General features: G+C 36.2%; 1 protein-coding gene across 1 annotated transcript; it reads left to right on the top strand.

Moving 5' to 3' along the window:
• The first annotated feature begins 1,853 nt into the window (after positions 1-1,853).
• Positions 1,854-2,924, top strand: LOC123246623 (protein farnesyltransferase/geranylgeranyltransferase type-1 subunit alpha-like). The gene is given in 2 exon segments (XM_044675451.1): positions 1,854-2,518; positions 2,520-2,924. Coding segments are annotated over 2 exon segments (1,002 nt in total). The 3' UTR covers positions 2,857-2,924.
• Positions 2,925-15,764: the final 12,840 nt, after the last annotated feature.

The raw sequence follows: 15,764 nt of genomic DNA, 5'->3' as shown, positions 1-15,764 counted from the left end.
GAAATTATTAAAGAAAACTGTCCTGATATTCTTGAACAAGAGGGTAAAATAGATATTGAAAGACTCCACCAACCCCCTCCCAAAATGATAAACTCACAGGAATATTATAGCCAAATTCAAGAGGTCCAAGCCAAGGAGAAAATACTACAAACATCCCAAAAGAAATAATTAAAACATCATGGAACCACAGTAAGGATTAAGCAAGACTTAGCAGATTCTACATTAAGGATCAGAAGACTTGGAATATGATATTCCTAAAGACAAAGAAACTAGATTTATAATCAAGAATCATCTACCCAGCATAACTGATTATGTTCTTTTGGGGAGAAAATGGTAATTTAATAAAATAGAAGATGTCCAAGCATTCCTGATGAAAAGACCAGAGCTGAGCAGAAAATCTGATGTCCAAATTCAAGACCCTAGAGAAGCATAAAAATGTAAACAAGAAAGAGAAAATGTAAAGGATTCAGTAAGGTCAAACTTAATATTTCTACATGGAAAATAAGTATTTTTAAATCTTAAAATTTTTGTTATTACTAAAGCAATTACAAGGAGTATTCATAGTGGGTGAGGGAGTAAGTTGATCAGGATGACATGATATGCAAAAAAAAATCAAGGGGTGAATAAGAGGATTTCACTGAGAGAAAAGTAAAAATAGAGGTAGAACAGGGTAAATTATCTCACCTAAAGAGGTATAAAAAAAAACTATTAAAATGGAGGGGAAGATGAGGGGGATGATGAGCAATTTTAAATCTTACTCTCATCAGAATTGGCTCAGAGAGAGAATAACAACCATACTCATTTGGTTTAGAATCCTAGCTTACCCTATAGAGAAGTAGGAGGGGAATAAGACAAGAGGTAAGATATTAGAGGAGAGGGAGAAGTGGAAGATGGTGATTCAAAGCAAAACACTTGTGAGGAAAGATAGTGTGAAAGGAAAGAGAATGAAGAGGATTAAAAGGAGAAATAAGATGAAGGGGAATGTATAATTAGTAATCATAACTGTGAATGTGAATGACATGAACTCATCCATAAAACAGAAGTCAATAGCAAAATGTTTTAAAAAACAGAATCCTACAATATGTTTACAAGAAACATATTTGAGGCAGGGGACACACCTACACAAAAAATGGCTATGTATTGAGCATAAAAACTTCACAAACAAATGCCAAAAGGCAGAAATAATAAATATATCTTTTTCAGATCATAATATAAAAAAATTAGAATAATTAAGGATTATCTAATAAGGAAAGACATTTGAAATCAATTGGAAACTAAATAATCTAATTCTAAAAAAAAGGCTAGATCAAAGGACAAATTATAAAAACAATCAATAATTTCATTAAAAGAATGACAATGAGGAGGCAACATATCAAAACTGATGGGATACCGCCAAATCAGTACTTACAGGGAATTTATATCTCTGACTGCTTACATAAATAAAATTGAGAAAAAGCAGATCAATTAATTGGGAAGGCAACAAAAAAAAAGGAGAAAAGAACAAATTGAAAATGTCCAAATTAAAGGTAAAATTGGAAAACTTAAAAATCCAAGGAAAAAGTAATAATAAATAAGACTAGGAGTTGGTTTTATGATTTAAAAACAACCCAAATAAAATAGAATGTTGGTTAGTTGGATTTTAATAAAGGAAAGAAGCAAATCAAATGACCAGTATCAAAAATGAAAAGGGTGAACTCACCACCAATGAAGAGGACATTAAAGCAATCATTTTAGGAATTATTTTGCCCAATTATGTGCCAATAAATCTGACAACCTAAGTGAAATGAATGAATATTCACAGAATATCAATTGTCTAGATTTGCAGTTAAGAATCAGTAGTCCCTGGAGGCGAGATGGCGGCCGCCCAGGTGGCCGACATGGTTGGGGAGTGCTCGGCAGCCGGAGAGCCGGAGCAATCAAAGCCACTGAAGCCGCCCAAGTCGGAGCCTGAAACGGTGGCAGCGGTGGCAGCGGCAGTGGTGGCTGTTGCTGCAGCAGCTGCAGAGGCTGAGGAAGCAGAAGGCGACTCATTCCCAGAGGACTACGGGTTGATGCGCCTCGACTCGCCCACCTACGTCCTGTACAGGGACAGACCAGAATGGGCTGATATAGAGCTGGTGCCCCAGAATGATGGGCCAAATCCAGTGGTCCAGATAATTTATAGTGAAAAATTTAGAGATGTTTATGATTATTTTCGGGCTGTTCTGCAACGTGATGAAAGAAGTGAACGAGCTTTTAAATTAACTGGAGATGCTATTGAGCTAAATGCAGCTAATTATACTGTACATCATTTTCAGAAAGTTCTTTTAAAGTCATTACAAAAGGATCTAAGTGAAGAAATGAACTATATTACTACAATAATTGAGGAACAGCCCAAAAACTACCAAGTCTGGCACCACAGACGAGTGTTAGTGGAGTGGCTGAAGGATCCTTCTCAGGAACTTGATTTTATTGCTGATATTCTTAACCAGGATGCAAAGAACTACCATGCTTGGCAGCATCAACAGTGGGTCATTCAGGTATACTCTAGAAATGATAAAAACTGCACCACATAATGAAAGTGCATGGAACTATTTAAAAGGGATTTTGCAACCCAACCTTTTAGAGCAGTTGTTAGATTTACAGCCAAGTCACAGTTCTCCCTACCTGATTGCCTTCCTTGTGGCTATATATGAAGATATGCTAGAAAACCAATGTGACAACAAGGAAGATACACTTAATAAAGCATTAGAGTTATGTGAAATTCTAGCTAAAGAAAAAGACACTATAAGAAAGGAATATTGGAGATATATTGGAAGATCCCTTCAAAACAAACACAGCACAGAAGGAAGTTTGCCAACAGATAAGCAGCAATAACAGCATTCAGAAGACACTAATGGAATAGTTTTATTTTTAAAAGAAACTTGGAACAAGGAAGTGTGACATGGCTAAAAATCAGAGATATCATTTCCTTCTACCTGTGCGGGTGTGTGACAACAAGTGCATTGCACAGGTATTGCTTCCTAACAAGCACTAAGCAAAATAAGTACTCTTTGGGCACTGCTACTATTCAGACTAACTCTAGAAGTATTAATTTGGCTGTCTTTTTAAAGTAAAATAATTCCTTAAAATAACAATCCCCAAATGAATTGTTGAATAATAAATAATTCCATGTTTGTTTATTTTTAAAGACCCTAAACAGTTTGTTCTCTTCACCTATTTCTTACCACTCAGCTCCTTCCTAAATAGTATATATGAATTCAGATTTGCAGCAGTAATGATTACAGATAACTTGTATATTGTGGAGGTAATATAGACTATAAGCAAGGAATACAATTGCTGCAATACATTAGAGCTATTACAGAAGCTGCACTGGTAATATCTTGCTATCGCTTTAACTGACTAAATGACAAAATGGTTTTGTAATAAAACTGTAGATACACCTTAAAACAGATAAAAAAAAAAAAAGAATCAGTAGTCCCTAAGAATGAAAAACATTTTGGGCTAATGATGTTTTATCTAAGGATTAACTTAATAAAAAAAAGGATATAGGTGATCTATATTTTAAAGTTATTTATACACCGCCAAGTAAAAAATGGAGGCAATGATAATGAGGATTTCTAACTTTTTTTTAATTTTTTTAATTTTAAACCCTTAACTTCTGTGTATTGACTTATAGGTGGAAGAGTGGTAAGGGTAGGCAATGGGGGTCAAGTGACTTGCCCAGGGTCACACAGCTGGGAAGTGTCTGAGGCCGGATTTGAACCTAGGACCTCCTGTCTCTAGGCCTGGCTCTCAATCCACTGAGCTACCCAGCTGCTCCCAGGATTTCTAACTTTTTTAAAGCAGGTTACTTTCTCCTTTCCCCTTAATGTTGGAGACCCCAAAACTGTCTGGATCACTATTTTCCATCTTAGGAATTGTTGAGGTTCAGTGGCACATTTTCCTGAAGTCATGGAGTGAATAGTAGTGCAGAAAAACATCTCAGTTCCATGGTTGGAAAACATCATGTCAATCTTCAAATGACAACTCTGAACAATTCACTTGTTTCTAACTGCTGGCCTTTCACTTCCTTCTATTCCTCAATTTATACAATCAGCATTTAAGATGAAGAATCTCTGCATTGACATGTACCTCTAGCTTTCTTGAGTCAGAAGTGCAAAGAATACTTTCTCTAGTTTAACAGTACTTTGGGGACACATTTACCCTTTGCATATTCAAAATTAGCTTCCTAGGCTGAAAAAAAGTAGATTGATTTATTAATTCTTCATCTCTTTTGTGTGTGAGAGCTAAACACTGTTGAATGTTGAATGACTTTGTTACTTATCTACCTTAGTCTTAGCAAATAGAAAGCTATTTTTATGATATAAGTATTCTCCCAAAATTCTCTTAAAATCTGTATCTATGAATACAGAGACAATATTGTTACTTTGTACATTCAGAAGCACAAAGAATGGACTGAAAAAGACTTGAAGAAGTCATCTAATGTAACATCCACCTTCAGGTAGGACCTCTCATCTCATCCCAGACAGATGGTATCTATTTTTAAAGACTTCAAGGGAGGGAGATTCCATTACTTCCCTAAGTAATTTATTTCAATGTTTAACAACAGTTGCTGCCAAGGGCTTGGTGGTGGTAAAGTATATGTGTCTGTCTGTGTACGTGTGTGTATGAGAAGGGGAAGAAAACAGACAGTGAAAGAGATTATCTTATCTCCTATGTTATCTTTGTCTCCCATTTACTTTTCTGTAATTAGGCACCTTGCCATTTTACCTATCCTTGTTTTCAGTTCTCTAATTATAAAACAAAGCTAAAACCTGAAATCACTGCCCCTCCAAAATAAATGTGAAACATTTCTAACTTTTAACCATATGTTGAGGTGTTAAATAGATTTGAGTTAGGAAGTATACCTTTGTTTTGCATATATATTAACATATACCATAGAACTTAGTGATATGTGCATATAAGTGTATACATATGTTTGTCTTCACCTCTGTGCATATGCAGACAGAAATACATAGATCTTTTGGTATGTCTATTTGTGTGCTCAGAACACACATAAATTTATTAACCCAAATTAAAGTTTGGCAGACCTAATCATTTTATTTGTGAATTATTTATTTGTGAAATCAAATTATTTGTGAATCTAAGGGGGTGTTCATCAATTGGGGAATGGCTATACAAATTATGACATTTAAAGATAATGGAAAATTGTTGTTCATAAGAAGTGAAGAGATGGTTTCAAATAAATCTGAGAAGACTGATATGAATGATCTTTAGACACCGAATCACAAAATTTCAGAGTTAGAAGAAACCTCAGTGGTCATGTAATCCTAGCAATACCTGGATGAGAATCTAGCCTTATTAGAAGACCTCTAGTGAGGAGAAACCTCTGTAAGACAGCCCATTCCACTTTTGAATAATTCTTATTTCTAGGAAAATTTTCCTGCTATCAAGCATAACTTTACCTCACTGCTAATTATGCCCTATGTAGTCAAACAGAACAAGTCCAATCCTCTTCCCAGGGATCTTCACATACTTAAAGAGAGCTGATCTGTACTCATGAGTCTCCTCTTCTCTAGATTAAATGTCCCCAAGTCTTTAGCATATGATTCACTATATTGTAGTTATAATTTATTTTAAGTACACTCTTCCCAAATTAATCTTATTCTGTTTCTCATTTCTTTTCAAGCTCACCAAGAATTTCTGCATCACGTAAAGTCTGTATCACATAATTAACAATTAAATTCAGTATTTTGTTGTCTGTTGTCATAATCTACATGCTAATATATTTCCATTTAGATTATAAACTCATTGAGGGCAGCTGCTGCATCTTTTTTTTTTCTTTTCTGTTTTCCACAACTTTGAGCATAGCACTGGGTACATATTAGATATGTTGTAAATTTTTGCTGATTGATCAGTTTAAAAATTCAGTCCTATGTCTCTCAGCTTCATGTTGTTTGAAGGTGAGAAGAACTGAAATTGTGGGTGGTATTCAGAAAGTAGATCTGGTCATCAGAAGTAGGGTGCAATGGATAAAGTGCAGTTCTTTGAATTAGAAGACCTGAAGTCTAACAACTCCTGACTGTGAGCTGGGCAAAAAAGGGTTACCCTCTGACTCTACACTTTCTAATCTATGAAATCAGAATAGTAGTTCTTAAAATATCTATTCCTTAAGGTTGTCTTAAGGTAAGCATTATATAAGCAGGAATTATTATTTTAAACAAGTTACATTATTCTATAAAGGTAGAACATTGGAAAATCTAGTGATCTCATAAGGAAACACACTGATAAGTTTGCACTATAAGTAAAGAAAATGTGTTTGCCTTGGGCTAAAGGAAACACTTACAAAACTAGGAATTTATCTCCATAGTTCATTTGGTCCTTGGCTGTTTCACTAAGCCTACCAGTCGAGATATTTATGAAAATGATTTTTTGGCAGCCAGAGACTGACTACTTGACACTGGACTAACATCACCAGGGCATTTCACAGAGGCCAGACACCAGATGGTAATAATAACATTTGGTCATTAGAAGTTTAAATCACAAAGCTAGAGGTGAACTATTTAGCTAATCTCTAAAAGGACATAATTCATTTTTGAATCAAAACCAATTACTTAAAAGATGAAGCACAATTTTAGTAGCTATTTATAATTCACTTAGATTTAGCTGGTTTTCATATAAGCTATTTTTCATATAGGCATTTATATTAGGCGCTAAATGTGAGTTGTGAAATGACCCAAACAAATCACAGTTGAAGGCAAATCAAAACTTTTCATCAAGTACCAATACCAATTTAAAGGTTAAAAGTTTTAGTTATGTTATGGAATGATGCATTATTCAAAATAATTTGAAGCAGAAAACCACAGGAAATTCTCTAGGTAAGTTTAACAAGCTTTGACCACACTTGTGGGAGTTCAGTCTCTACTTTTATTGTTAATGAAATGATGAAAGTGCACAAATATTCAAGCTTCCAGTAAGAGAAGGCAGCAATAAATGAATGCATTCTCTCCTTTGAGTACTTTTTTAAAACCCCAAAACTCTGTGATCAACATGGCAATGTCTATATTTTATAAAATCTAAAAGAACTCTTGTGCTTTTCTTACTGGCATGACAGTTGGATTATTATTTCTGCAAATGCATCCAATTTTCAAGTGGATGCACTCAGTCTTGAAGTACTTTCACCTTCTATAATTTTGTATACTACAACACTAGTGTCTATAAAAATAAAAGATACTTTAATTTGCCTTAATGCTGAATATTTTTTATCTATCTTTCCACTTACCAACTTGATAAATTATAGAACTTTATACCTGGAAAGGATGTTAGTGATCATTGATTTTGATCCGCTAATTTTACATATGGGGAAAAAGAAATCTAGAAGGATCAAGTAATTAACCCAACCTTGCCCAATAAATGTCAGACCTAAGAAGAGAACCCTGATTACCTAATTCCTGGTTCAGAGGTTCTCACTATATCATAAAATTTCTTTATTGTATAAATAGCTGCGCCTTGCTTTTGACCTTCTAAAACTAGTTTTTGTTAATGTTGTGACTCATCCTTCATTTTTGAAGAGGACGGATGACATCACAAGAATGTTGTCTAGGTCAAAAGCAAAGACAACTAGTGATTGGCCCTGTAATATAGTGGATAACTTTGGTGTCTTTGAGGTCTAAACTCCATGTGTTACACAGTGCCTATCTTCATCTGCCTTCATGACCAAATTGCTTTGATCTACCCATTCCACTGGGGGAAGTCATCACGTGCTTGTGGTAGACATCCCTCTAACTCACCAATAAGTTTGAGGTCTGCCAGTTACCCTCAAACTGGTTTGGCCTATCTGCCATGGTGGTTTACCATGGTATGGCTCCTGTTCATGATATAGCTTCTTGGAACCAAAGGTGAAAAGTTGAGAGGTGAACAACAAAGGTAGATGAGCAGTTTTGAAAAGGGCTTGGCAAGCCCTCATACCATAGGTGCTAGTCCACCTCAACATCTCATATACCCCTGATGGGAAATGTTAGACTAATATGATATAGTTGGTAGACCAGGAAGATTGGAGTCAGGAAGGCAGTATGATGTAGTGGAAAGAATCTTAAAACCTGGATTTGAATCCTAGTTCAAATGGATAATGACTGAAAACAAAGCAAAACTCAATGTTTCCAAATACCCAGCTGTTTTGATCATATAAGAATCCAATTAAAATTTTTTTGTTTTCATACTTTTTTGTATTATATAGACATATTACAGTAGGTATAATCTTCCAAGGGGACTATGAAGCACAACATAGGATTCTAAGTTATAAGTGACTTTAGAGATCATGCAGGTGAAGGAACTTTAATAGCACCATTTGTAATCATTTCATTTCTAGTAGGGATTGTTGTTTTCTACCATCCTCTGACCCTCACTTCTTGCTAAATGTGCTGTGTGCATGAGAATCTTCTATGGCTTTTCTCTGATGTTTAATGGCACAATGTAAAGAGTACTAAACTAGGAATCAGAAGCTCTGGATTTTGGATTTTTCTTTTGATAACAAGATATGTGACCTCTTCTAATTTGTACATCAATTTCCTAATCTGTAAAATGAGGGGATTGGACTATGATGATCTCTAAGGTTCCACACAGATTTCAAATTCTGTTTTTAAAATTGTTATTTCAATACTTAAGGCATCCTTCTTTCAGGGGTGACTGGGTTTCAAGGGTGGTGATGGTGGGGTTTTTGGTAGGAATCTATATATCTTGCTAACAAAATGATGGGAACAAAAGATTGATGATCTTTAACAATATACTAATACGTTACTATACATATAATACATAATCAAACAGCAGCAGTTATAAAAGAAAATAAAATATGCTTGAGATTTTAGAAAATAAATCATTTACATTCTAGTCATAAAGCTTTGTTGTGGTTATTGTTTCTCTTATCTTTGGCAAACTTGCTGTGCAATGACAAAAATTTAAGAGCAGTATTGAACACCAAATGTAAAGTAAATTTGGGACTTGTTTAATTAAAACAAGTGGCATAACCTATGCTTGTTAACATCTCCTAAGAAGGAAAAGGTGCGCTTTCAAGAATCCAAAAGACTATTATTTTTACTCATCTGATTTTGATAATAAAATGCATGTTCTGAGACAAGCTGGGGGCGGTACTCTAGGGGTTCATTTATCTTAAATTAGAAGTGCATTTAATGGGTTGGCAGGGATTGCAGGCAGCATTGTGTATTTCCCAGCTCACTCTAATTAGTCATGAAAAAAATCTGAAGAATAGAATTGCATTACCTAAATCTTCTTTAGGATTTGGTAGCTTAAAAATTATTTTCCTTCTAAAATGTTCAATATATATAATTATGCTTTCAGAAAACCCTGTCCCTTGGAATTCTTTCCTAGATGATATGTCACCCAGTTGCAAGTCATAGCAAAAAGCAAATAGTCATGTAATGAGATATTTGCTTCTGAGGAAAGGCTAAAGTAACTTATGGTTTGGATTTAGGGGTTTTCCTGCCCGCCCTGATGTTTAAAATAACTACAACAGAACAAAAATACTCACCCCTTTTAACCCAGTATTTGTCCTTTTGGGGGCAAATTATCAACCTCATAAACTAGGTCTTCTTTTTGAAGTACATATGTGTATGTATATGCATGTGGGGGCTAAACACACACACACACATATACTCTCCCCCATATATATATGCTTTTACACAATTAATGGCATCATCACTTAAGCACTAGTTGCCTCATCATTCCACTCAGGGAATGTCTACACACGTATATGACCCTATTTAGCTTTGTGTGGGTGGTGTTTAGGGGAGGTATCCCTAAATGCCTTGGGTAATAAATCTTTGTTTGTAGGAGAACAATAAAAGGTTGGGCCAGAAGGACCAATTTCCTCACCTATAAAATGAGGGGGTTGAAGCAAATTTTCTCTAAGGTCTTTTCCAGTCTGATATCATATATTTCCATGAACTCAATGGTTCTGTGATTCACTGTATTAGATCAGTGTTAGACCCAGTTGCATACTTGAGAATGCTCAAGTCTTGGCCTGTTCATTAATCCACGACTATTTTAGCCAGCAGCTGCTCATGTGGTCACCTGAGAAAGTCTTGCAATTCAATGTAGATACTCAGATTTGTATGCATTCCAGGCAGATATAAGACTAATTCTTAAAAAAATGTTTTTTAATCTTGAGGACCAGTTTTTAAGTTTCATGTATTTACTGAGGGCTTACCAAGACAGTATTGAAATAGGTATATAAAGGACATGGTATGGTCCTTGCCCTTTAGGGTAATCTAGTTGGGGAGGTAGGAGCTATATGGAGAAAAGCAAAAAAAAAAACAACATAAGTTCTATAGATATTGTTCTATAGACAATAAGTGCTTTACCACTTGAAGGGAGAGGATCCATGTTCCCTGAGCCAGGCCTTGAAAAAAGATGAGAATATTCCAGGAAAGGGAATAGTGTCATCACAGAGTGGAGACAGGAATAGAAATGACATGATCTAGGAGCAAAAAGTAGTCTAATTTGGGTCATAGAGTTATGATCTGAAAGACCCATGATTTCACCAGTGTAGTGTAAAATTTAAATTAATATCCAATAACTCCAATATTTTGTGAAGTTTATTAATAATCACTTGAAGTAGAAAGAAAATAAACAAAGAAAAAGAAGTTCAAACCTAATTATCTAACAAAAATAATAAAAATAATAAATAATAAATAATTATTAAAAACAATCAAACCTAATTATCTAACAAAAATAATAAATAATAATAAATAAACCCATGTGTGTAGATTCTCCTGCCTGACATAAAGCCCATTTTCCCAGCTGCAATTCGGTGAAAAGAAAGTGAGGGGCAGGTTCACAAAAAACTTATATCCTCCCTACATTAACATGTAATGTGAGAAGGAACATGTGAAGCTGAAAAAGAGAAGCTGGGGAGCAAATTCCAATTATACAATCCCCCCTGTGATTCCATTGGAAAATGAGCACGTAGAAAGCTTTCCTGACTGTGTTTGGGGGAAAAGAACAAGGGGCGCGGGCACACACAAACTTTATCTCCAAAATGTAAGGACATAACTTGAGAAGGAACATGGGAAGCTGGGATTTGGAGTCCCAGGAAGCAGATTCTAATTATAAAGTAGTTACTTCCAATGATACAAAATGCAACGTCTCTGGTTTTCATGCGCTGCTATGGCTGAGGAATTCAATATTTGATGGGCATCTTGTGATAATGGACCTCTTTCCACATAGCTAAGTTATTCTTTGGGCACCATACTCGGACTCTCAGCAAGCCCTTACTTAAAATCTTTGGCATTTGGGCATCTAGGTGGCGCAGTGGATAGAGGGCTGGTCTTGGAGTCAGAAAGAATCTTCTTCTTGAGTTCAAATGCAGTCTTAGACACTAGCTGTGCAACCCTGGACAAGTCACTTAACCTTGTTTGAACTCAGCCTCTTCATCTGTAAAATGACCTGGAGGAGGAAATGACCAGTGTCTCTGCCAAGAAAACCCTAAATAGGGTCAAGAAAAGTAAGATACAACTGAACATAAGTCTTTGTCTTCAAGAATCTAGAGTAATCTTTACATACAATGAGGCATCAAACTAGTGGGAGGTGAAATTATTTTCTTCTATATTATAGAATATATGTTATATGTACATATACTTCTTTATGTGAAAGTTTATTTATAAGGAAATAAAATGGTATATTAAGAAAAGGTCTAGGCTTAGAGTCAAGAAAACCTGGATTGGAGTCTAAACTAGTATATACTAGCTATGTTATTATGGGCAAATAATTTTAACTCTTAGTCCTCCTAGTCACTATCTAAATCCCAAATCAATCATTAAAGATTTATTAAGTACCAGAGGCAATAGAACACAGGGTTAATAGGCATGACCTCAATAAAGATCCAGCAAAGAAGAGTAGGAAAGAGTAGTCAGATAAGTAGGAGAGCCAGAAGAGAGTAATGTCCCAAAAATCAAGAGTGAGGAGAGTATCAAGGAGAAGAGTGACCGGCAGTGTGAAAGGTTATAGAGAATTCAAGAAGACTGAGGGTTGAGAAAAAAGGTCATTGAATTTAGCACTTAAGAAGTCTTGGTAATTTTGGAGAGAGTAATTTCAATTGAATGATGAAGTCAGAGCTCAGACTCCATAGAACTAAAATGAGAGTGAGAAAGAAGTAAAGGCACCTATTGTAGATGGCCTTCTCAAGAGTTTAGCTACAAAAGATAGGAGAGTGAGTTAGCTGGGATGGATGGGCTTTTTGAGTTTGAGGGAGACATGGGCTTGTGTATAATTAGAGAATTTTGTACCTTTGAACTATATTCCCCAGAATTCCTTTAGTATTTCCCAAAATTCCTTTTAATCTCTCTACCACATTGCATAGTCATGTTTTGAATATAGTTGGCTAGGAAAGGAGGCTTTTTACTCTAGCTTTTAAAATTTAATTAATTAAATCACATCAATTAATCAATCAATTAGTTAATTATATAAACACATATGGGTATAAATTAATTAATTAAATGTAATATTTTGGAGATATTGTATATTGTATTGTATATAATATTTTAGAGATATTGTATATTAATTTTGAAGCTTACACTTGCTTGTAGGCAGTAGGGAAGCAGTTGGTAGATAGAATAGGAGAGACTGAAAAGTGAAAGAGTGAGGATGATAGAGGAGACCATCTTCTGGAGGAGATGGGATAGAATGGATCACGCATGCATATTCAGAAGGTTTTATAAGGAGAATTTTTATCTCAGAATGTGAGTCAGAGGTAAAAGAGGAGATAGAAGCAAAAGGCATATGAACCATAGAATTAAAAGCAAAATCAAGAGTATGATCATCTTTGTCTATGGCAGAAGTGGGGTGGAAGAATAAGTTGTAGGAAATGAATAGATTGCAGGAGTGGGTGGTTAGAGCATTTGCGGAAGGATCAGTTAGTATGTAAAAGTCCCCTAGTATTAGAGCTGGAGTCAGGGAGAAAAGAAAGATTTCAGATCTAGGTCCTAGGCTCATTGAGGAAGGAATGGGTCTGTCCTGGAGGTCAGCAGACAACAGCTACCAAGATTTTGATTGGATGGTAGATATAGATTGTATGAAATGCAAAGGAGAAGAGGTTATTGAGTGATGATGAAAGAGGGACAATGTGAAAATTGGAGTGGGGTACAAGGAGTATTCCAAATCCCCCACCTTGAGCAGTGAGTTAGAGGGATTGAGTGAAAGTGCAGTTAGGGCTAGAAATAGTAGACAGGAAGTTTAAATCATCAGGAAGAAACCAGGTTTTAGTAAGAGCCTGAAGACAGAAGAAGTGGTTAAAGAAAAGATTTAAGATAAAAGCAAGTTTGTTGCCTAAAGTAGATTATTTAAAGGCAGAAATGAAGAAAAAGTCCATAAGCATGGAGATGGGACATGAGTTGTCTTATGTATGGAACAGCAAGCAGACAAATTTTATTGGAATGTAAAGAACAGAATTATGTGATGGTGTATAACAATCCTGGAAAGGTAAATAGAGCTAGATTGAAGTGAAAAACTTCAAATATCAAATGTAGGAATCTAGGTTTTATTCCAGAAGCAAAAAGAGAACCTTAGCTGTCTTTTAAGCAGGGAGATGAATTTGTCAGATAGGTGAGGCCATCACTTTAGCAGCTTTGTGGAAGATGGCCTGGAGAGAGAGGAGCCTGAAGCCAGGGTGACCAACTGGAAGGTGATTGTGATAGTCTAGATCCATGTTGGTGAAGATGTGGCACACATGCCTCAGTACGCTGGAGGTGGGCTGCTCTGTTGCCCCTCTCCACAACACCTGAGGATAATTTTCACATGTCCCACCCATCTGTCCAACAGTTCAATGCAAGCACTTAATCCCTCCACTCTCTGGGGGTAGTACAGGGGGCTCACAGGCAGCTTGAAGGTGCAGTTTGGGCACACAATCTTTAAAGGGATCACCAATGTTGGTCTAGATGATAGGGCCTGAACTAGGATGACTGTGTTGTAAATGGAGAGAAGGGACCAGATGAGAGAGTTATTGTGGAGGTCTGGTCAGTAAGACTTGTCAGTGGATGAGTGCTGAAGAGGGTAAGGATTTTAATTACTCTGAGTGATTGAAATAATGGTGATGCCTTCCAGAGAAATAAGGCAGTAAAGAAGAGAGTTTAAGGATAAAGACAATGAGTTCTGTTTTAGACATGTCAAAATCCAAGTTTGAGATGCCAATGAGGCATTCACTTAAAAATGTCAAACACTCATTTGATGATGGGGACCTTAAGAGAAAATATGACTAGATAAATAGCTTCTTGTTGGTCAGTCATTTCAATCATGGCTTAGTTTCGGCAACTTCATTTGGGATTTTCTTGGCAAAGATACTAGAATGGTTTGCCATTTTCTTCTCCTGCTCACTTCACAGACAAAGAAATCAAAGCAAACATGGTTAAGTGACTTGACCAGGGTCCCATAACCAGTAAGTATCTGAGGCCAGATTTGAACTCAGATTCTTCCTGAATCAAGGCCTGAAAGCCACCTCGCTACTTAGATAAATAGCACCTCCTCAGGATATTTTTATTTATAGATCATTGTCTTGGGGAACAGATGAGATAAGAACTGAAATATAAAGCTAATGCAGTGAGCATCTTTATCAATTTAAGAAAAGGAGCCATCTGTGAAGTTATAATATAAAAGGCAACACTTCAATTTACAGATAAAATCTGCAAAAAAACACTCAATTTATTACATAATTTTGAATGTTTAAGTACATTTCATTTTAAGTACTTGTAAAGATTATGGATAGCATTTCCATGTTGGGAATTCTCTAATGAAATGATATGTTTAGATCAAAAAACAAATGTTAGGTAAGAATATCATTTAAATGAGGTGTAGCCATAGGTGGAGTAGAGGCACAAAGTGAACACTGGAGGGACAAAACAATCAAGGGAATGGAATAAGGTGATTATCTGGCAGAAGACAATTTGGAAGGTAGGTAGCGAGGGTTTGGTTCACTGGGGTGAGAGGGGAATGCAGCCTATAACAATATCATGTTGCATCCACAGCAAAGCCATACCAAGGAGTACTGGCACATGTCAAAAGCAAGCCCTCACCCCTGTTCCCCACTCTGTATTGCAACAGTTTCTAAATCTGGGCCAAAGCCAACTTCAGAACCCTGATACTCTACCTAATCTATCAATAGAGTACCCTCACTTCTATCCCTTAAAGTTCTAAGCCCTAGCTCAACTCTGCAGTGATACCCCAAGTCCCAGGGTAGTCTTTGGTGTACCTGGTTGATACAAGACTGGGTGGAAGACCAGAGCCCCTGCCAAGCCTGCATTGAGGCCTCAAACCCTAGGGCAAAGAATTTTATAATGTGCCTGACCAGTATAAGTCTAGAGTGATTCCTAGAGCCTCTGCCCAAGCCAGGGGTGAGCCCCAAGACAAGGTAGTTCATGGTGCTCTAAGCTCATAAAGCTATTAGCAGTCCCTAGAGGATATTGAATCATCATCAGTGAAAGGTGGCTTTTAGATCTTCCAGTCCACAGGTCATCATACCACCTTGGAAGACTTGAAATTTGCAGAAACCCATAACTAGAGCTGAGAGGTAGCAGCATCGAAAAACTGAAGTTTAAGAGAGTGCTCCCTCTATGCTGAGAACAGAATCCACTTTTAAAATAAAAATCAAAGCTGAGAAAAAAGGCTAAGAAAATGAGCAAAAATAAAAAGGAAAGAAAGTAAGGAAGGAAGGAAGGAAGGAAAGAAGGAAAGAAGGAAGGAAGGAAGGAAGGAAGGAAGGAAGGAAGGAAGGAAGGAAG

The sequence above is a fragment of the Gracilinanus agilis genome, chromosome 4 (assembly GCF_016433145.1).
Source record: "Gracilinanus agilis isolate LMUSP501 chromosome 4, AgileGrace, whole genome shotgun sequence".
Lineage (NCBI taxonomy): Eukaryota > Metazoa > Chordata > Mammalia > Didelphimorphia > Didelphidae > Gracilinanus > Gracilinanus agilis.
Note: the sequence above shows the minus strand (reverse complement) of the source record. Positions and strands in the feature narration are given on the sequence as shown.